Source organism: Ixodes scapularis, unplaced genomic scaffold (assembly GCF_016920785.2).
Source record: "Ixodes scapularis isolate PalLabHiFi unplaced genomic scaffold, ASM1692078v2 PGA_scaffold9__187_contigs__length_104089568, whole genome shotgun sequence".
Taxonomy (NCBI): Eukaryota; Metazoa; Arthropoda; class Arachnida; order Ixodida; family Ixodidae; genus Ixodes; species Ixodes scapularis.
Genome location: NW_024609884.1, coordinates 48,150,646 through 48,168,994, shown reverse-complemented (window position 1 = coordinate 48,168,994; position 18,349 = coordinate 48,150,646). Strand labels below are relative to the sequence as shown.

The window sequence follows — 18,349 nt, the reverse complement described above, 5'->3', positions numbered from 1 at the left end:
GACTATTGGACAGCTGTGTTTCCTTCCACTCCTGCCATGTCTCCTTATTGGAGAATGTAGTATGTACATATAAAAACAAATTGTGTGCTGCCGTATGATGCTAGTAATCATAGTCCTTCCCAAAATGGTCAATTTTGGGAAGGACCGTCAGAGTGTGACGCAATTGAGATGGTAACACTTTGAGACTTGTCCCAAGTTTGAATGGGGCTGAATGGTTTGGAGAATGACACCTCTCTGATGGATTGCTCGTCATGACAGAGGTAGCTACACTTCGTAGCGATGTAACGAAGTGTGGTCTTGTTATGTTTTTGTTTATAATGCCTGTGAGCGAAGTATGCGGAGAGCAAGCCGTCTGATAAGAGCTCGGCGTTCTGACATCATCATAACCACTGCACTAAGAGCAGACAAACTTGCGCTCCGCATACATTTCTTTTTTGGAAGAGAAGGCTTGTGGAAAAGGAACCGTTGAGGTGGCTACAGTTTGTTTAACTGGAATTATGTCTTCCTTGCAGTGGGTGTTGAGGGAACCAGTGAAGAAAGTGGGAAGGACTGGTCCGAGTTGGAAGAAGAGGCCAGAGAAGGTGGGTGGCATTGAATGCTCTCCAAACCAGCCAAATAGTTGTTTTCTGTGTCCAGTGACAGATCCTAAGAGATATCCGGTGTTAGAACTGCTGTGCCAATTGCGCCAAACTGCGCCAGGATGAATAACCTGCTGCATACTGCTCCAAAGGCTGTATTTGTGCACAATTAGTGCCATGTCTGCGCCGAAAGAGAGCTGTTCCCGAAAAGGAAACTGCAAGTGTCTGGCACATGACATTGTTGGCGATGCCACTGAAAATGGACCTCTTGGCGAATATGTGCTGCCACCTAGACACGCGACTGGGGTCGAGGCTAAGTGGCAAGAAAACAACGCGCGCGCGAGGCCTCTCCCACCCGTTGCACTCCCAAAACGTCAGCTACATCCTGTTCACCCATTGAGACGCTGTGACCTAGATACGGCTCCCCCAAACTCGCCTTTGTCCCCATCGCGCGTAATCTCCCGCCCCGAAGTCAACACAACGAAACCATCTTCCCTCTCTGCTCGGCCAGAAGGAAGAGAGAGAGGGTACTGGAACCAGTTACTCTCGAACCAATGTTTTTGCAAAAGGTCCATTAAGAAAGTACAGATTTTGTTTTATGCCTAAATATTATGTGCGAAGAGTAGGGCTGCACGAATATTCTATTTTTCTAATAGTAGTAGTTTTAAATTAATACGTTATTTGATATTTGCTCCCAAATGAACTGCGATATTCATACTTTTCGAAGAGTTGATCGCGGCGGGTTTAGCTCCCTTGAGTGCACTTTTTCTCAAGCACAGATGCACTGTGGAGAAGCAATACCTGCTGAGTGGACACAGCAATCTCGCGACTCGCTTCGCCACGGCGCAGCCGTGCGCTTAGGCAAAATATATAGACCTTCAAACTAGTTGGTGCACGCTCGCGCCTGATATATTAAAAAAAAAAAGAAAAAAATGGAAGAAGTTTTCTGATTGTTGATATTACATTGCAGTAAAATCTTCAAAATTTAACTGGCTATTATGGAAGGGTATATGTTAGGCAGCGATGTTCTAAATACCTGTGTTCATCATTTGTGTGTGTGTGCACGTGCGTTGCTTGCGCATGCCTTTCTCATTTTGAAAAAAAAAAAAAAAAAAATCTAATCTTCATTTGCACCGGCGGTCTTAAAGCGCACAAAGTAACAGAGCTGTCCAGTTATGTTTCTTTTTGCACTTCCTCTGTCACAGCTTGTTGCTGTGACGAAGCCACACCGCAATGGCATTGTCCACTGGCTTGAAATATCCCGTGCAGAGTCGAACGGAACCGATGACAAAGAAAAAACAGGCTCACCACATGGTTCGCTTTCGTCTACCGCAACGCCGCTTTGCCTCGGCGACTCTGTAAACGCCAGTGTTGATATGCCGCTGCTGCAGAGGCGGTGGCAGCAGGGCGACGGGCGGCGGCTACGCCAGCACTGCAGAGCCCAAAACTTTGTTGAACTGATTGTAAAAATAATCCTGGATCCACCGATTAAGTTTGTTGAACTGAAATATTCGCTATTCTAAAATTCATTAATTTGTTTAACTGAAACATTTTTGCATAAAATTCGCAGTAAAACTGCTGGGGATTTGTTTAAAGCTTGTTATTCTGAAATATTCGTTAAACCGACGTTCGCACAAGTGAGAGTTTTCTGTACTATGTTGCTGGCTTCGGTTTGCAATTTGAACTCCAATCTTCTGCCGGTGATTTGGGGAGAAGAAATCTAATGCAAAGTTTCTCCTGTTCATAGCTGACCGAAACCGCAATGAGTTTGAAGATGAGTACACCAAACGCAAGGGAAAAGGTGGTAGTGACCGCCCACCCGACCGCAAGCCCGACCGCAAGCCCGACCGCAAGCCCGACCGCAAGCCCGACCGCACGCCTGACAGCAAGTCGGATCGCAAGCGTTCGTCGAGCGATCGTCCCTCGCACAGGAGCTCGAGCGGAGGCCACAGCAGCAGCGCCAAGCGTAAGGGATCCTCTACCTCGAGTCCTCAGAAAAATGGGGCCAAGCGCCGCCATGATTCTGACTCCAAGCACAACGATCAGCGTAAAAAGCACAAGAAGTGATTGCATCTGCACCTCCATACGGGTCTGCTCCTGGCAATGGCAGGAACTGCGTAAGTGATGAGATCTAATTGCCATTTGTCGGTTACTTTCCTCTCGTTGCGTGTTTATTGTATCAATTAGTTAGGCACAAAAGAGGGTTGATTTTGAGTGTTTTTGTTAGCAATGCAGAGCGCAAGTTTGTCTGCTTCTTTTTGCAGAGGTTGTGGTGACGTCAGAACACCGAGCTCCGATTGGTTATAATTGAAGGATTGTGGGTAGACCTCAAGGCAGCTTGCTTTGAGGTCTACCCATTATCCTTCAATCAGAGCCAATCACAGCTGGGCATTCTGACGTCACCACAACACCTCCAAAAGAAGTAGACGAACTTGCGCTCTGTATAGACCAATTTCACCAAACTTTCTGTACCTCTAACTTTTTTTGGGGTGCCACGCTCTGCTGTCTTGGCAGTGCTTGTGATATCTAAAACAGATTTTCAAACCTTGAATAAAAAAAAAAATAGTACCTGCAATTCGTTCATGAAAAGACATGCACATTTGATTTGTTGAGCACTCGGAAGGTTATTCCCTGAATTCCTAGCTCCCACTGGTATTTTATAGGGAAAAAGGCAGTGATATTAGGGTCTTTCGAACTCGTGTGCCAGTATCAATGTGATATACTAATCAAAGTGAAAGGGCAGCTTCGGTCAATTCTAAGAAATTTGAGTTAAAGGGCAACTCCGCTCAATTCCGAACATTTCGGGATAATGAGTGATTTCGAATTAAAAAGCCCTAGTCAAAGACACTACGTCGTTTGCTTCGCGAAAAATGGGATATATATTTTTAAATCTAATTTTAAACACAAGCGGAAATCGAAACCAAAACTTCGGCTCCGTCCAGCAACATTGGCCTCGGGCCGCCAAGTACATGGCCATCACGTGGTACGAGATGTCACGTGATCCTCGGCCCAACGACGGGCGGGATGGGGGCGGGTGTGCGGCAGGTGCGAACGCGAGTGTCATTTGCACCGCACTCTTCGCCACGTTTTGGTGTCTACGGCATTCGACGACGTCTGCACAACTGCGGCATAAATCTGCGGCTCTGCGCACGTGGTGTCCATAGTGTGGACGAAACTCCGAGAGGCAATAATCACAAACGGTGAGACGACGACGGTGGTTGTGACGCGGAAGACGGCGGTAACGGCGGGACCACGGCGGGCGGTTGGTCTGCTCCCAAGAAGCGCGCTGCGCAGGCGCGTACGCCAATCACGTGGACACTGCTGAGCGCCGAGAGGCAACGTTGCTGACTTCATGCGCTACGCTCGATCGGAGAAGTAAAAACAAGCAAAAGGGGGCCATGGTGATAACGTTTAGCTCAATGTTTGCTCCGCCCATGCCGTAGCCTTGACTGCGCTGTTGGTCACGCCTGAATTCGCCCGCTCGAGTCAGCCGATTTCGGTAACTTCGCGAGTTGCAAAGTTTGCCGAACCGTTTGAGAAACATTTAGACAGAACTGCGTCGTAATATTTGACGTGTGGTCTTCCTAGGCGATACTAAAGAGGAATGCATTGTTTTTTCAAAACCAAAAATGAAGCGGAGTTGCCCTTTAATGGTGTAATATTTTTGTGCAATCTTCATTTAAAGCTCACCAGAAACCGATACCTTGAATGCGGCGGGCAACATTGCTTCTGTGCTGTAACCTACATCCTCTAACCACATGGTAGAAATCGTGACGTTAAGCACCAGGCATGCGGGTAGGCGCAGCTCGGCGCAAGGGTGAAAGTGTCGTCTGCTACAGAGCCGTATATTGGGAGAGTTCGGCAAATTTATGATCTAGCCTCCATAATGCCCCCCCTCCCAAGTGAGTCAATCAGCCTGCGGTGCAGAGTGAGAAGCTTGAGCGCATACGTGTGAACTCCCGGCCGCTCCCAGATGAGCGGGGAGGGCCGCCATTTTCATTCATTCACCCGGTGGGATGCTTGGAATATCGCTGGCTCTGGCAAGAAAATGATATACTGGTATTTGTCGGTGGGCTAAGAAGCTAACAAATGAAGTTTCTAGACGTCTGACCGCAAACTTTTATTCAGGTGAAAAATTCGGCCCGTAGCAGACAACGGGTAGCTTCACAATGCTCTGCACGGAGAGCGTGTTGCACTGGTCAGACTCTCCCAATATACGGCTCTGGTCTGCTACACCCGACGACGTCCGCACTACTGCGGCCGCAGCTTGCGTTTTAGCAGAGAAAATGGCAAGTTTTCCCAAGAGCTTGCTTTTAAAACATTAGTAGAAAGTGAAGTTCAGCAAAACTACACATAAATATGTCGTAACAGGTTTGTGCAAGTATGCCATGCTCAACGTCGCGAACTGCCTCTCTCGCATGCGACGGAGACTGCCGGTGATGACGCATGCTCTCACGGGAGCAGACAGGCGCGTGCGCGTTCTGCGAATCAGTGGTCAACGAGGAGCGTGCTACTAGCACCGCCTGTAGGCTTTGCTTAAAAAAATACCAAACAGGCAAACAAATCTCTTTGAGAGCCCTAAGCATGACGTAAGTAGCGCAGGGTGCGGTGCACCACCACGGTCGTATCGACTGTGCTGTTGGCTTCGCCGCGCCTTGCCTGCTAGAATTAGCAGATTTTAGTAATTTCGTGCACCTCAAATTTTGTTTGCCAGTTTCATCTACTTTTAGGTGGTATTAGATTGAAATATGTAGCGTGTGGTCTATTTAGGCGAAAATGAAGCGAATTGCATAGTTTTCTTAATATGTAAAATGAACCGGAGTTGCCCTTTAAGTATAAGAAATGACTGAATATGGTGTATTGGGTTGACTATGGAATATGCCTGGGGAGCAGAAAGTGACTTGGAAAGCAACTCAATAGTATTTAAAGTTCATTATATTTGGAAGCAGTCTGGTGGTGGGCTCTACATCTTAAGCTCCCAGTAAAAACCAAACATGTAGTAACTTGTTTATATTTGTAACGGATACTACAAAGTGCTGCTTATCACGAAAGTGATAGTAGCAGCAGGTCCCCTTCTGTGATCAGGAAAGATTGTTGTGAAGCTATCATTTCAATTCCCTTTCGTTTCTTTTTGATGCTTGCCATTTTATATTCACTGCAGAAAAGGTACCTTGGAAAAATGGTAACACTCAGGTGCCCTTGATTATTAGAATGCTCCAACTGCCTAAAATGCAGACTTAATTCTTTGATGCAAGCAGCACAAGATGTGCTAATAGTAGCTGAAAACATGTACAGTCATGAGATTTATGAGAGGGAACACGTGGGTACATGTGACTTAGTACAAGCAGGGCAGCCTAGCGAGCGCTGTGCGCGATGTCATGTGTGCTGCGACGGCTCTTCCAGAAACCGGAGGCACCTCCCGGCTCCAGCTGACGCCGTTTGCTGCGCTTGCTACCGACAGCGTGGGTTGCCCACAGCGATGAAAGGCGCTCATGCGAAACCGCTGCTCTATCGCTATGCTGCGCGTATCGGGAAAGCGAAATTTGTTCTTTTTGCTTCGTTCATTAATCTCAACATTCATAAATTCAGTCAATCATAAAAACCAAGATGGCTTTTTCAGATGAATATACTTTTCTATTGGGACAGAACAGAAAAGAGTTAGGATGGTTGCAAAACGCTTTCAGATTCCCGTTGCCCAACACGCGCAGCATGGTGATGGAGCAGCACTAAGAGGGGTGCTGTTGGCAGCAAGTGCAGCAGACGACATGGCAGTACGAGCCGGGATTACCCCCAATTGTTTGCAAAGCCAAGGCTGCACACATGACAACGTGCACAGCGCTCGCTAGACTGCTCTGCCTTTATCGAATGACGCACGCTCGTGTGTTAAATCTTAGGACTGTACATTTAAAATGGTAGCAGTAGTGAGGAGATAGCTGAGAAACCAAATAACCCTCCCCCCCCCCCCCCCCCCCCCCCAAAAGAAAATAGTGACTTGTTGGTGGGTATATGCCAGGGGTGTCCAGGCTGACCCGGCCTAAGAGCCACAAACAAAACCACGAAACTTCCAAGAGCTGCGGTGTGAAGGGGGCAAACTTTTGTCCTGAGCAATAAACGAAAGTCGAACTACTTTCAGTCTATCCGAGTCAAAGGCAGTTCAACTGTATGCAAGGTAGCAGTAGCACAGGACTAGCAAACCACAGCCCGTCTTTCGATTTAAAACGCGTTCTCTCTCTCTTTGGGGAAGTGCTCATGTGACTGGGAAGGGGGGAGATAAGGGAGGGAGCCGCGAGCCACTTTTTAACACGCAAAGAGCCCCATGCGGCTCGCGAGCCGCAGCTTGGCCACCCCTGGTATATGCAGTGCTTAATTTTACATTATTAAACACTGTTTTCTGGATAATTGTGAACTTTCAGGCATGCATGCGACATACTTTTATTTGTCATCTTTCTTGATATTCAACCATAGATTTATACAAAGAATATGAATAGCAACAACAGTGTTTTATTTGAACGCTCATATACTGCATTTGCAATTCCAGTGGTTCTGAACCATTTATGTTTTTCGGACTCCTTTTAAAAAGGCAGACATGATGGAGGACCCTGTTCAGGGTGAGGGGAATAGAAAGGTATAGGTTGATAACGATTTATTAAATGGATATAACTAATTGCTAGTGTGAAGTAGACTTACCTCATTGACATACACACGAGAGAACTCACCTGAAAATTGGAATGTTTCTTCTCAATGTGAAAAAAGACCATTTACATTGCTGGGCTTGACTGACAAGACAGGGCTTCGCGAACCCCTAGGATGCCATCGCGGACCCCCATTTGAAAACCACTGCTCTAGTCTATTGGTAATGCTAACCTTAAATAAAGTCTGCCTGCACACCAGTTCGACACGAGGTATACTTGATGTCGAGGTTGACTATCCCGTGGTCTCATGTGAATCCCGTTTTTCTGGAAAGGTGGCTATCATCACGGCGTCAAGAAGTCGTCTGTCCTCATCAGTGGTTAGCCAGATGCCAAGTGGCCAAGCATTTTCAGGAACACCATGAACATACCTTTGCCACGACTTGGACCACCTTGCACCCTCTTTTTTTTTTTTGTTGCCCCATAGCCTCTTCTGTTTGTGCATGCATATTTGCTGAGTTTCTTCCAAAAATACTTCCACATAAGAGCAGTAAATACCTGCTTTTGGTAAGTTCAACTGACTGCTGTTATGCCTGTACCATAGCTTTTTCTGGACCACAGTCGTGCCACTCTTGCAAGTCCAACAGGCTTCTTATTCTTTGGGGCAAGCATCCCAAGTGTACATAGTTTACACATTGTGCAAACCTTTTGTCGATATATATATATTTGGGATCCAGTGTTCATGGTTCTTTTGCTTTCTAAAAGTTTGACTGGTTCACACTTGCAGTGTTTGTTATTTAGCTTGCAAGGACTGAATGTCTCAATGTCAATTTGTTCAAATGTTATTTCATTTCTTGTGAGCCAAGATTTGCGTAAGGCTTTCTTGATTTTAATAAATGCTTTTATATTCATTGGTGTCGTTAGTTTCATTGGGGGATCTAGAAGTGCTTTCCACTGAGTGCCTTGCAGATAGATGGATATCACACAATTTTTTTTTAGGGGTAGGATGTTGTGGCTAGATGTGACACTGTGTCACAAAGTATTTTAACTGATGAACATTTTTCTGCTAAGCCTGGTGGGTTAATCCACTGAACTGCCAGTCAATTTCACTTACCATTGCATGAAGCTAAGGTGCCTCTGCTGAATATAGTAACAGTGTGCATATAATGCAACTCCTATATTATAAAAAATTTGGTAATTTCTTTCAGAATAAAATTTTCCCTTGAGAAAGTTATGCAAAGCCAAGCACTGTCAAATCTGTGCACACACAATTGCAACACAGTACAATTTCCTTGCAACACAGTGATATTTATTCATTTCTATATCTTGAAAACATCTGCTTGTAACAATAGTCTTGCAGTTAAGGGAGCTTGCTGCTCATTTTTGTATCACAAATTGGATTGCAATGTAGGAAAAGTAGCTTGAACATTCACTCAAACAAAATATTTTGACATTGGTCTTGGATTTTCTTCGTATTCAAGGGAATTTTGCATTGTCTGAAGGCTTCTAGCACCTACGACATGCAACATCATTTTTTGTGATGCAAGGTATGCCATTATTGTATGTTTCATTGAAATCAAACTTTGGTGGTGTTAACTCTCTCCTGACCACGGGAAAATAGCAATTTTCAAAGGATCCGTGCTACCGCTTTTTTCTTCCTAATTTGGGTGTAAGAAATATGACACATCAAAATGGGGCCAATTAGTTGTTCTTTCAAAAGAAACATTAGTATAATGTGAGGAAAAAATTTTAAAATAAAATTTCTTGAAAATGAAATGTATGTGCGGAAAGCATATAAACAGAGAAACTTCTACAGCTATGTCAAATTAAAAAAATTCAGAATATACTAAATGTGCCCCACACTCATGGCTATTACTTCTCAAAGTTAGTGTACTCTAACAGACGTCTATTTTTGATTCGTCAGAGTTAACCTCCAAAACACATGTGCTTTTCACGAAGGAGTGCTTTTATATTGGTGAAACACAGATAGTACACCTCACATCCTCAACAGAATGCTTTCTTCGTGGTCTACCTTGATTTTGTCATAGCCTTGATTGCAGTTCCTTGATATTTAGCATTTTTGTCCACCTTGTTGGGAACATAAAACTTGCACACCAGCTCAGGATAGCATTAGAAATTATAATGATGCTCACCGACAACCATCTGTTAAGTGACACCTATAACATCATTTAAAATGTCCCCAGAGCTCTTGAGGTCTAAAACATATGCCACAATACAGTTGAAATATGTAAATAATCCCTTTTTTTTTTTTTTTAACTAAGACTGATGCAAGCAGTTAGCCATGTTACATAAGTGCAACCACCGTCCCCAGGACTGTTTTTGACAGCACACCCGCTTGTGATCAAGCTAAAACCCATGTTGAAACTGAAACTACAATTTTTTCGGCTATCCACGAGGTTGTGGAACATAATTCTCAGCACTAAATTTAATTTTTAGACTGCGCTTGAAACCATTGATCGACGGCTTATGGGCGCGGTCAGGAAAGAGTTAATTCTTATCAAATCTGTTAGATTTGGTAACCGGATGTACATTTCTGTTAAACTGAAAAGTTGTAGCCATACTTCATGCAAGTAACTGCATGTAATGGAAAGACATTTGTCAACATAGTATTGCAGAGCTTGGAGATGCAGGAGTGGGCTAGCACTATATTGTATCCCATCATGTTCCCACATGTGAACAGAACTCTGGAATGAGAGGCATGTGGGCTTGAGAGCAGAACTTACCATGTTTGTTTCATTTGTATTAGTAGTATTCTATAAGGTCTACCCTTCTGTCTTCACAAGTTAGGTATTTTGTGTTGTGTTGTGTGACTACATGTAACCAATCAAAAATCCATTTTCACACAGGAAACCAAATTTGCTATTTCAGGAATGATCATTTGCTCTAAGTTCACAGTCTGTCTGCTTGCAGAGGCCATGAAACCTGGCATGGCTGTGGGTCTTTGCTTTACTGTGCCTATTGAAAGACATGCTTGTGAACCTGTAAATAACCATGGTGGTAGTGACCGTCAAAACACTTATGTCCTCCCATTGAATACTATTGCCTAGAAAGTGGCGGGTGCACAATATCTCTTGAGAGGTGTACCATTACAGCTCAAAGGTTACCTTCAAAACAAAACAGGGTTCTGCAGAGAAAGAGTTTTGTGGTCTAAAATTCCTAATACACAATTTGTTTCTTGGCAGCTTTGCCTCTGTATTACTAACAGTGGTCATTGCATAGTGCTATTTCGAGAGCATGAGTACTTTTGAATATTTTATGTCCATGCCATTTAGGTAGACAATGAATTATCTTGGCCTTGTATGGCCAAGGTAATCATTGGTCATATTGTGCATAAGCTCTTTTACTGGTGTAGTCTTAATGCTTTAGAAGTGAATTTTGCTCTGGAGGAATGTTTTGTGTTTTGATGGTAATGCATTCCTTCCCATGTGTCTCAACGAAGTGGCTTGCAGAAATGTGTTATGAATGGTTTCCAGGGGAATGCAGGATACAGTTTTTGGGACAAGCAATAGGAGAACATAGGCCTTTTATGGGGAGGAATGATTGCACTCGGCCTTGCTTGCAGCGTCACCGGTAAAGTGCCATCTGATTCACCACTTCGTCAATGGATGTATCGCCAAACTTGTCACGATTTTCCTGCATCAGGCGGTAGATCTCCTGTAGTTGTTTCCGCTGGGTCCTACATAAAAAGCAGTTTACATCATGCGTGAAGTGGTATTACAAGTGCAAATGTTCTGTTCAATGACCCATGGCACTGACATAATATGTACTTTGTTCACTCTTCCGTGTAGAGGACGCAAGCACAAATGGGTGGCTTTGCAAGTGCATTGACGATGCTTCGCCAAAGTGCTCACCCTCCTGCTTTTTGATACATTTCAGCAAAATGTTAATTTGCACCAAAAGTTCCTTTCTTTTTCTTAATACCGGAACTATTAACTCGAGCTCTGCTACACTGTCAGTCTGTTATGGTAGGCCTGTGCAAATTGTTTAACTCAATGTATTGAGCACCGAGAGTATTCTGGTTTCACATTTCTCGTGGTATGAAATCTGTTTCAACTCTGGTAGCTCTGTGGAGTGCACTTCACTAGTGCACTGTGGAGCGGACACTGCGATCCTGTGTATCTCGCTTCACCACAGACTAGCTGCACACCGCGATCCTGTGTATCTCGATTCACCACAAAGTAGCTGCGTGCTTAGGGGGAAAGCGCTCCCTCAGCAGGATGATGCGCACACACGTTTGGTACCTAATAAACGAACGGAACTATGGCCTTACAGTAACATTTCAAGATAAGACTGCAGCTATTGTCCCAGAATATATACTTCAGGCTGCGATGCTCTGACAAGCTGCATGTGCCATTGGTAGTGAATTTTCCAAATCCAAGATTTAATTAAGAAGGATACTAATGCTTTAACAGTGAACAAATGGAAGCTTGGGATTAAAGGCTCAAAGGCATTCAGAAACAATTCGAGCACCTATTTTATTGCCGAAATGTCAACCATGTTCTGGCCAAAACATTAATTAAAGTTAAGAAACTGAATGTCGTTATGTCATACTACCCATAAAAGCACGACTGCTTCGCGGAGGTATGGCGGCAAGCTGCATGCACGCAAGCCCTGTCCTAACTTGGCCGAGCCGGATTTCCCTTCTATCTCGCGCCTATTCAACTCCTACGGGGAGCGGGCATCCCAAATGGCCAGGTTGTAACGCATTGACGCCACCAAGTGTCAAAGCTCACAACCATGCCAGCTTCCTTATAGCTTTGCGCATAAAGGAAAACCCGACGTCACGAACGCACTGGAGGTGCCAGATCTCCCGAGATGCATTGCACTCTCCGATGGCTGCTGTTCTAGCACTCGCTGGAATTGGCTGTTTGGAACAAAATATATAGCCATCCATTCAAAATAAAAAATCTGTGATTGTTATTAGAAGATTTTGTTGATCATGTTTAACTTGTTTCTGAATGCAAAAGGTATATTTCAATTTTCATTTGAATATTCCTTTAATGAGTTTAAGGAACTTTGGTTAGCCCTCTGAAAATGGTGTTTTTGCTATATTCAATTATTTTAATATAAAGTCGGTCTTGCACTGATTATTCTTGCTCTTTGTTGCACTCTGTGGTTTAAAAGAAGCAAGTTATTTTACTAGGTTCTTTTAGGTGTGTTGCCATGCCCCATGTATGAGCAAGAGCATGGCTTTTTCTGGATGTGCGTAGCGTCCAGAACATAAAAAAACAAGCTAGATCAAAAGCTAACAATAAATTTATAAAAACAATATCAAGCACTATAAGCCAAGTTTCATTCAATTATCGTAAAAAACAAAACTTGTTTTTCCCTGGTGCACGTCCCCTTAACTGAGCTATGAACGAAAGTTGCATCGCATGAGTGGAACACTATTGCTCTACCTTTGATTACATACCTAATTGCCTTCCACGCATGCTGATGCTGTCCTGCATTTACATGTATTCTAAAAGCAGCTGCTAGAATGAGACTTGTAACAACATTTTTTTTTTTTTTTTCATGTCTGGTGCTTAAGTACAGCTAGTCAAGTGTTTGGGGAATTATACTGTTTGCTGTATAATGGATGCTAGTGAGTGGTTGCACAGGAGTGGGAAAGCAAAGGCACGGCCTTTTAGCTGGATAGGCCAATGCATGCTTAACTATTTGTAGTGGAAAGAGTGATAAAGTGACGCATGTGCTCCAAAAATTACTTTGCTACTCTAAGATGATTTGTACAAGTCATTGCTGCACGTGGGTGCTGCTGCATAAGCAAGGGATCTTTTTAAGAATATAGAAATTCTTCAAAAGATTCCCATTCACAATTTCGAAATGTGAGACACTCTTGCTTTAATCAATAGACCATGGTTAACTAGCAGGTAGCCAGAGTTGTATGAATAGTAAATTTCAAATGTTTAAAAGGGTATATATGAACCAGTAACAAAGAAGTGGTCCACAAGTTCTTCACAAGCAAAAGCTACGCCCCCTCTTACCGGTAGGCATCTAGGAACAGTAGACTAGCGGAAATTGGGCCCAACTCCGGTAGGAACAGCAGTATACTTGCGGAAATGGGGCCCCAACTCTGTAAATCGCCTTTCCTAACCCGTACTGGTGACAACTCACTCGTGCTCAAGCTCTCGTTGCTGATCAGTCATTGCAGCCGATATCACCGACTCGGCTGCCATGGCCACCAGTGGCTTCGCTGGTAGTCGCTCCGCCAGTCCTTCAGACTGCAGTTCGGCGTCGTCGCTCTACAGGCGTCAATGCGGGAATTGATTTAAGACATGGAAATGATCGATTCACAGTTATCATATGGCGCAAGAACTTCCGTCGTGCTTTAAATTGAGAATGTAGCGAATGGTATCGCGTTGCTACGGAGCGACTTACATCGTCCGTCGATTCATCCTCACTTGTTACAGCAGAGGGGCCAACAAATGTGTTGGATGCAACATTGGTACTGTTTGCAGTCCGGTAGGAGAAAATGGCAGTGATTAGAACAGCCGTAACCGAGACGCCTATCGAAAGAACCAGCACGGGACTGAGGCTGCTCCATATCGAGCCCATACCGTGACCATGGCAACGTCTGTTTAGAGATGGGGAGTTTTGTTTAGTGTCGATGACCGAAATTAAATAACTGCACATAAGCTACTGTACTTCGAAGTTGATCGAGCAAAGGTGGAAGTACTGTTACGAACGTTCATGTGCTTTGGATGCTGTAGAATTAGTTGCTACAGGCTTCTTTTTTTTTTTTCTTTTGGGGGGGGGGGGGGGGGGGGAGGAATTTATGTGAGGGGCTTTGATGGCTTTGACCGTTCAAGTAAGAGCTCACACAAATGAAGCAAGGTCAGCGACCGATATTACAAGTTGCAGTCGTCTGGCACATCGAATACACTAAAATCCAGCTACAATCGCTATTCTAGCAATCCGCCTCCGTGCACCACCTTGCCCCGTACGGCGCACAAGGTACAAGCAGTACAAGCTCGAAGCCGCACTGATGGCACTGATGCACCGAGTAACCAAGCCGAGCCAGGTCGAGCCGAGTCAAGCATTGGGCTGAGCTCTGGGCTGAGCCAGCCGAGCCAGCCAGCTGAGCCACTGAGCTGAAGGTTGGCAACAAAGTCGTCCGACTTTAGCGAAAAAAAAAAAAAGGTTTTGGTTTACCCAGCAACCATGGCGATGTTATGGGAAAAATGCCCGTGATGCCCCGTTTTTGTTTTAACCATTTCAAAACAACCTTATTGTGAACTCTTAACGTAACCCGCAGCAAGGTTTGTACCCTTCTTTCGCGCCCTTCGGCGTTATACAGCAGCGTAACGGGGCCAGACGAAGTCGGCGTGTGTACAGCTGCACCTGTTTAGATCGCCCGTACTCCATCTTTGCGTTTCTTTTTTCTTCTTTTTTTTTTTTTCTTCGAGCGCGATTTTGTGGATTTGTCGTTCCCGTCTCGAAACCACGGTTGAATCAAAGCCTATGACACAATATGCACGACGATCCGTCAGTTGGCAGTGTGGTTTTTGACTGTAACGGGTGTTTCGGATCGGGGGAGCGTTCGAGCTTTCCGCTCGGGCATAACCCCTAGCCTGCCAAGATACGACATCAAATTTATAAACACTCGCGTATTTACAAGACTACTCTGTACGAGCGTTGATTTTGTCAACCGCGTGCGGCGAAACCTTTGAACGAGTTGCAGCGTTCCTCAAGGTCTTTACCGTGCAACGCTCACCTAATCATTTGACACCAACACATGAAAAAGAAAAGGAAGCCGCGACAAATAGCAACAGAAGGGCCCGTTGTACAGGCCACCGTGTTTGGTAGAGTGCACATACAGTGAACTGTGGGTAAAGTTGAAAGACTATATGAAGAGAAGCACCATATATGCCAAAGGCCATGTAATTTCGAAGTAGAGTACGAGTACCCGTCCCACACGATCTTATAATTCCCCTAAATATGACGTTACGCTAATAAAACAGGAATTAGTACGATAGGGAAGGGTTAAATGAGTGTCCAATACGTATATTTTTCTCTATGGAACAGCAATTAATCAAACGGTGAAGCAATCGGTTCGATCATGCTATGTCAACACTGGTTGGGACTGATAGAAAGGTCCCCCACAGGCGCTGAAGAGGGCAGCACACAGCCGACCCTAATGAAGTCGCCTTAAGGATACAACACTAGCTGATATGTGTCTTTGGCAGCTCATTTTTAGGTATTGCAAGCTCCCATCTGCTCAGGTGCTTGATGCATAACTGCACTGTTGTCATTCTTTTTCTCAAAATCGAAGACTGTGTCTTGGCTTTCTGATGTTTTCGTTCAACAGATTGCATCTCTTGCAGCTGAGCTAGGTGTTCTCTAGATAATTTGTGAGCAAAATATTTATGATCCTTCGCTTTGGTGTGAATAGAGTGTCACTTGCAGTATTATCACCCATTCTGTGACACCAATTTGCCAGAGGCTGATATCAAGAAGTGTTCTTGGTAGTGAAATGTTGTACCCTCCTGTAAAGTACTACAAAAATTGCTTCACATAAGGTAAAAATACAGGTTTCTAATATATACCCGAAGTAAAGTACAAGTATATTCAAATGCATTGACAGCATTGACAGGGTGTGATCAATTCTTTGAAATGCAGTGTCACACTCCTCACTTCACTTCTTAACTGGAGTGCCAAAGAGTCGGTTCTGCTCACAGGGATTATGCAGTGATTTTGATTCCCCTACTGTTGAAATTTGGTTCAACCAACTGAATGGTGCTTTACTCTCACCCCTCAGTGTTCTCAAGGAGTACACTATTGATCCCATCTGAAATCACCTAGCTGCTGTTATAGTTCAGATCATATCACATAGTTTTGTCCTCTGTAAACCATCTTTATAGTTTACGATGACCAATGGCTTCAAACCAACAGATTTGGCAAACATTGTCAAAAATTTGTTGGTTTACTTAATGCTGCTCTTCCCCATTATCATGATCTGATCTCCGAGTCATAATTTTGCAATGTTATAAGTGTGTGTAGCACTCAAAGTTAATTAAAATATGAGGGCACATGAAAGTTCCTACCTGAGGTTTAGTTCTGAGCAAAAAAGATGGAAGTTGTTAATATTTTGCATGCAAGCTTATTGCATTGCCATTCGCACACCACACTGCTGTTGCAATTTGAAAGCTTTTGGTTGCTTTTAGAAAACACCTGTTCTAATCGACGATAGAAAAAAAAATGTTTCTTGTTGAAATATATGTGAAAAAATAGTGACATTTTCATACCAGATTCTATATACAGGGAAGAGTAGATAAAAATTTGTTGAACAGTTGTAGAATATGAAGACTTTTGATTGATGCTTAGTTGGGACAGCTTTCCTCTTTGAATGTTGTCCACATACCGCTAACCTACACTGTGGGGTTTCATCTAGGCTTGGCCAGACCCCAGCAGAGCGAGGCACAATGGCGTGGCACAAGTGCGGCACGTGTGGCAAGCGCTTTGCCTTTTTGAAGAGCCTAGAGGAACACCAACGCACGCACTCCAACTCTGCGAGCGTACCCACCCCAGCCACCTTCGAGTGCGAACTCTGTGCCCTCAAATTTGCCCTCCTCTCTGAATACCGATCGCACACGAGCGAACACCACTGCGGCCAGGCCTCGCCGGGTGCCTGCGCGGACAGGGACCAGTCGTACGCCCTCGACGAGGAGGAAGCAGACGGCCACTACTCCGGAGCACCCCTCAAGGGGTTTGAGTGCGAGGGATGTGCGAAAAGGTTTGCCACAGCGTTTTCGCGGGAGCGCCACTACCAGCGCAAGCACGGCACCACCCCCTGCTCCCAAGAGAGGGGTCGTTACCACGTCAAGGACTACAAAGTCGGTCGAAGCTTGGTGATTGCACGGACAGTTCGGTAGCGGAGTGGCCTCCTTGCTTGAATTTGCTCACCTTCTGCTGCCCGTCACACTGTTCAGACGCATAGTCACGGGCTTTCTGGGGGAAAGGTTGGGTTGACTTGTGCTGTTGCAAATAGTAAAGCATTGGAAGCTTAAAAGCAGAAAAAATGGCTCTGACCCAGTATTCCAGCTCCTTAAAGGTGGGCTTGTGTAAGTGCAGTTTCATTATTGTAAAAGGCGTGTCTTAACCTTTTTGTGTTCCTTCCACCGCCTGCCCGGTTTTTCTTGAATTTTGCTCGCTGTCTGGTCCTAAGCAGTCGAGGTCACTGGCACACATTTGAGCTTGCTTTTGAGTCGGTTACCACATTATAATTTGAACAAACACTCACTTTCATGTTTTAGAATTCTTTTTATTTGTGATACAGGAGCAAATAATATAACAAGAACAAATAGAATGTGGCCTGAGACCGGGTTGAGTGAAAAAAAGTTTTAAATCGAGGTTTACAATGTTTACTGGCTTGGATTCAGGGCACATTGCCTGCCTTCCCTAGCACTGCTGAGCACCCTGACCTATTGATGGGTGTGTGCTTTACGTTATGTCAGTATGGGATTCATCACATGTTAATCCTCCAGGAGTCTATGCATCAGCACTTGTTGAGTTCTAAATCAATAAGACTGATTCCTGCATTTTAAATTTTTTAAATGGACCTCTATTGTATTTGTGGGAAGGGAGTTTTATGTAGTGCTTTTAACTTTTTCAAGTAAGTACCGGGCGTCCGCAAGAAAACAGAACCCTGTTTTTCGCTCTGCAAAAATGAAGTAGACATCGCGGAGAGCTCAAACTTTGTCAGAACATAGCCCCAGCTGTTCGAGCAAGATGCCAAAGTTTCAGCACCAACCGTTATTCAAAAGTTATAAGCGATTTTCTGAAATTTTCAATGGGAAAATGGGGGCCCATTTTCGCCCGTTTTCGGTTTGTGGTGTCATAGAGCTCCATGTATCGAGAGCTCCGTCAGCCGCCATTTTTCCTTCGAAATTTTCAGAAAATCGCTTATAACTTTTTAATAGGATAACGGTTGGTGCTGGAACTTTGGCATCTTGCTCGAATGAGTGGGGCTACATTCTGACAAAGATTGAGCTCTCCGCAATGTATAGTTTATTTTTGTGGTGCGAAAAACAGGGTTCGGTTTCCTGCATGTCAAAACAAAGATAAAATGTTTTTTTTTTTTTTTTTTTTTTTTCCATTTTTGAGAAGGAACAAACGTTTATT

At 44.3% G+C, this 18,349-nt stretch overlaps 3 protein-coding genes across 3 annotated transcripts in view; 2 read left to right on the top strand and 1 right to left on the bottom strand.

Annotated features, from left to right (window-relative positions):
* The window catches only part of LOC8029338 (FACT complex subunit SPT16), a 35,352-nt gene extending 27,234 nt beyond the window's left edge, over positions 1–8,118 (top strand). The window contains exons 24-26 of the mRNA XM_029978523.4: positions 513–581; positions 2,326–2,695; positions 7,543–8,118. Of these exons, the coding sequence (XP_029834383.1) occupies positions 513–581; positions 2,326–2,645 (389 nt within the window). The 3' untranslated portion in view covers positions 2,646–2,695; positions 7,543–8,118. The remainder of the gene's footprint in view (positions 1–512; positions 582–2,325; positions 2,696–7,542) is intronic.
* Positions 8,119–8,506: 388 nt separating this feature from the next.
* On the bottom strand, positions 8,507–13,938 carry LOC115318821 (matrix-remodeling-associated protein 7). The gene is made up of 3 exons (XM_029978525.4): positions 13,607–13,938; positions 13,343–13,470; positions 8,507–10,904 (listed from the first exon to the last, which is right to left on the bottom strand). Exons 1-3 carry the CDS (start codon positions 13,859–13,861, stop codon positions 10,793–10,795), a joined length of 495 nt encoding a protein of 164 aa, XP_029834385.3. The 5' UTR covers positions 13,862–13,938; the 3' UTR covers positions 8,507–10,792.
* Positions 13,939–16,621: 2,683 nt separating this feature from the next.
* LOC8029341 (gastrula zinc finger protein XlCGF17.1) lies at positions 16,622–17,100 on the top strand. Its single transcript, XM_040211382.2, has one exon. The coding sequence runs from the start codon at positions 16,651–16,653 to the stop codon at positions 17,098–17,100; it is 450 nt and encodes a 149-aa protein (XP_040067316.1). The 5' UTR covers positions 16,622–16,650.
* The last annotated feature ends 1,249 nt before the right edge of the window (positions 17,101–18,349 follow it).

Bases quoted from the DNA above. Each gene is read 5' to 3' on its own strand.
- LOC115318821 (XM_029978525.4), bottom strand. From the start codon at position 13,861: ATGTGCAGTTATTTAATTTCGGTCATCGACACTAAACAAAACTCCCCA. The intron at 13,471-13,606 runs GTAAGTCGCTCC...TGACGCCTGTAG, and splicing joins AGGATGAATCGACGGACGAT to AGCGACGACGCCGAACTGCA. The intron at 10,905-13,342 runs GTGAGTTGTCAC...CTTTTTATGTAG, and splicing joins CAACGAGAGCTTGAGCACGA to GACCCAGCGGAAACAACTAC.
- LOC8029341 (XM_040211382.2), top strand. From the start codon at position 16,651: ATGGCGTGGCACAAGTGCGGCACGTGTGGCAAGCGCTTTGCCTTTTTG.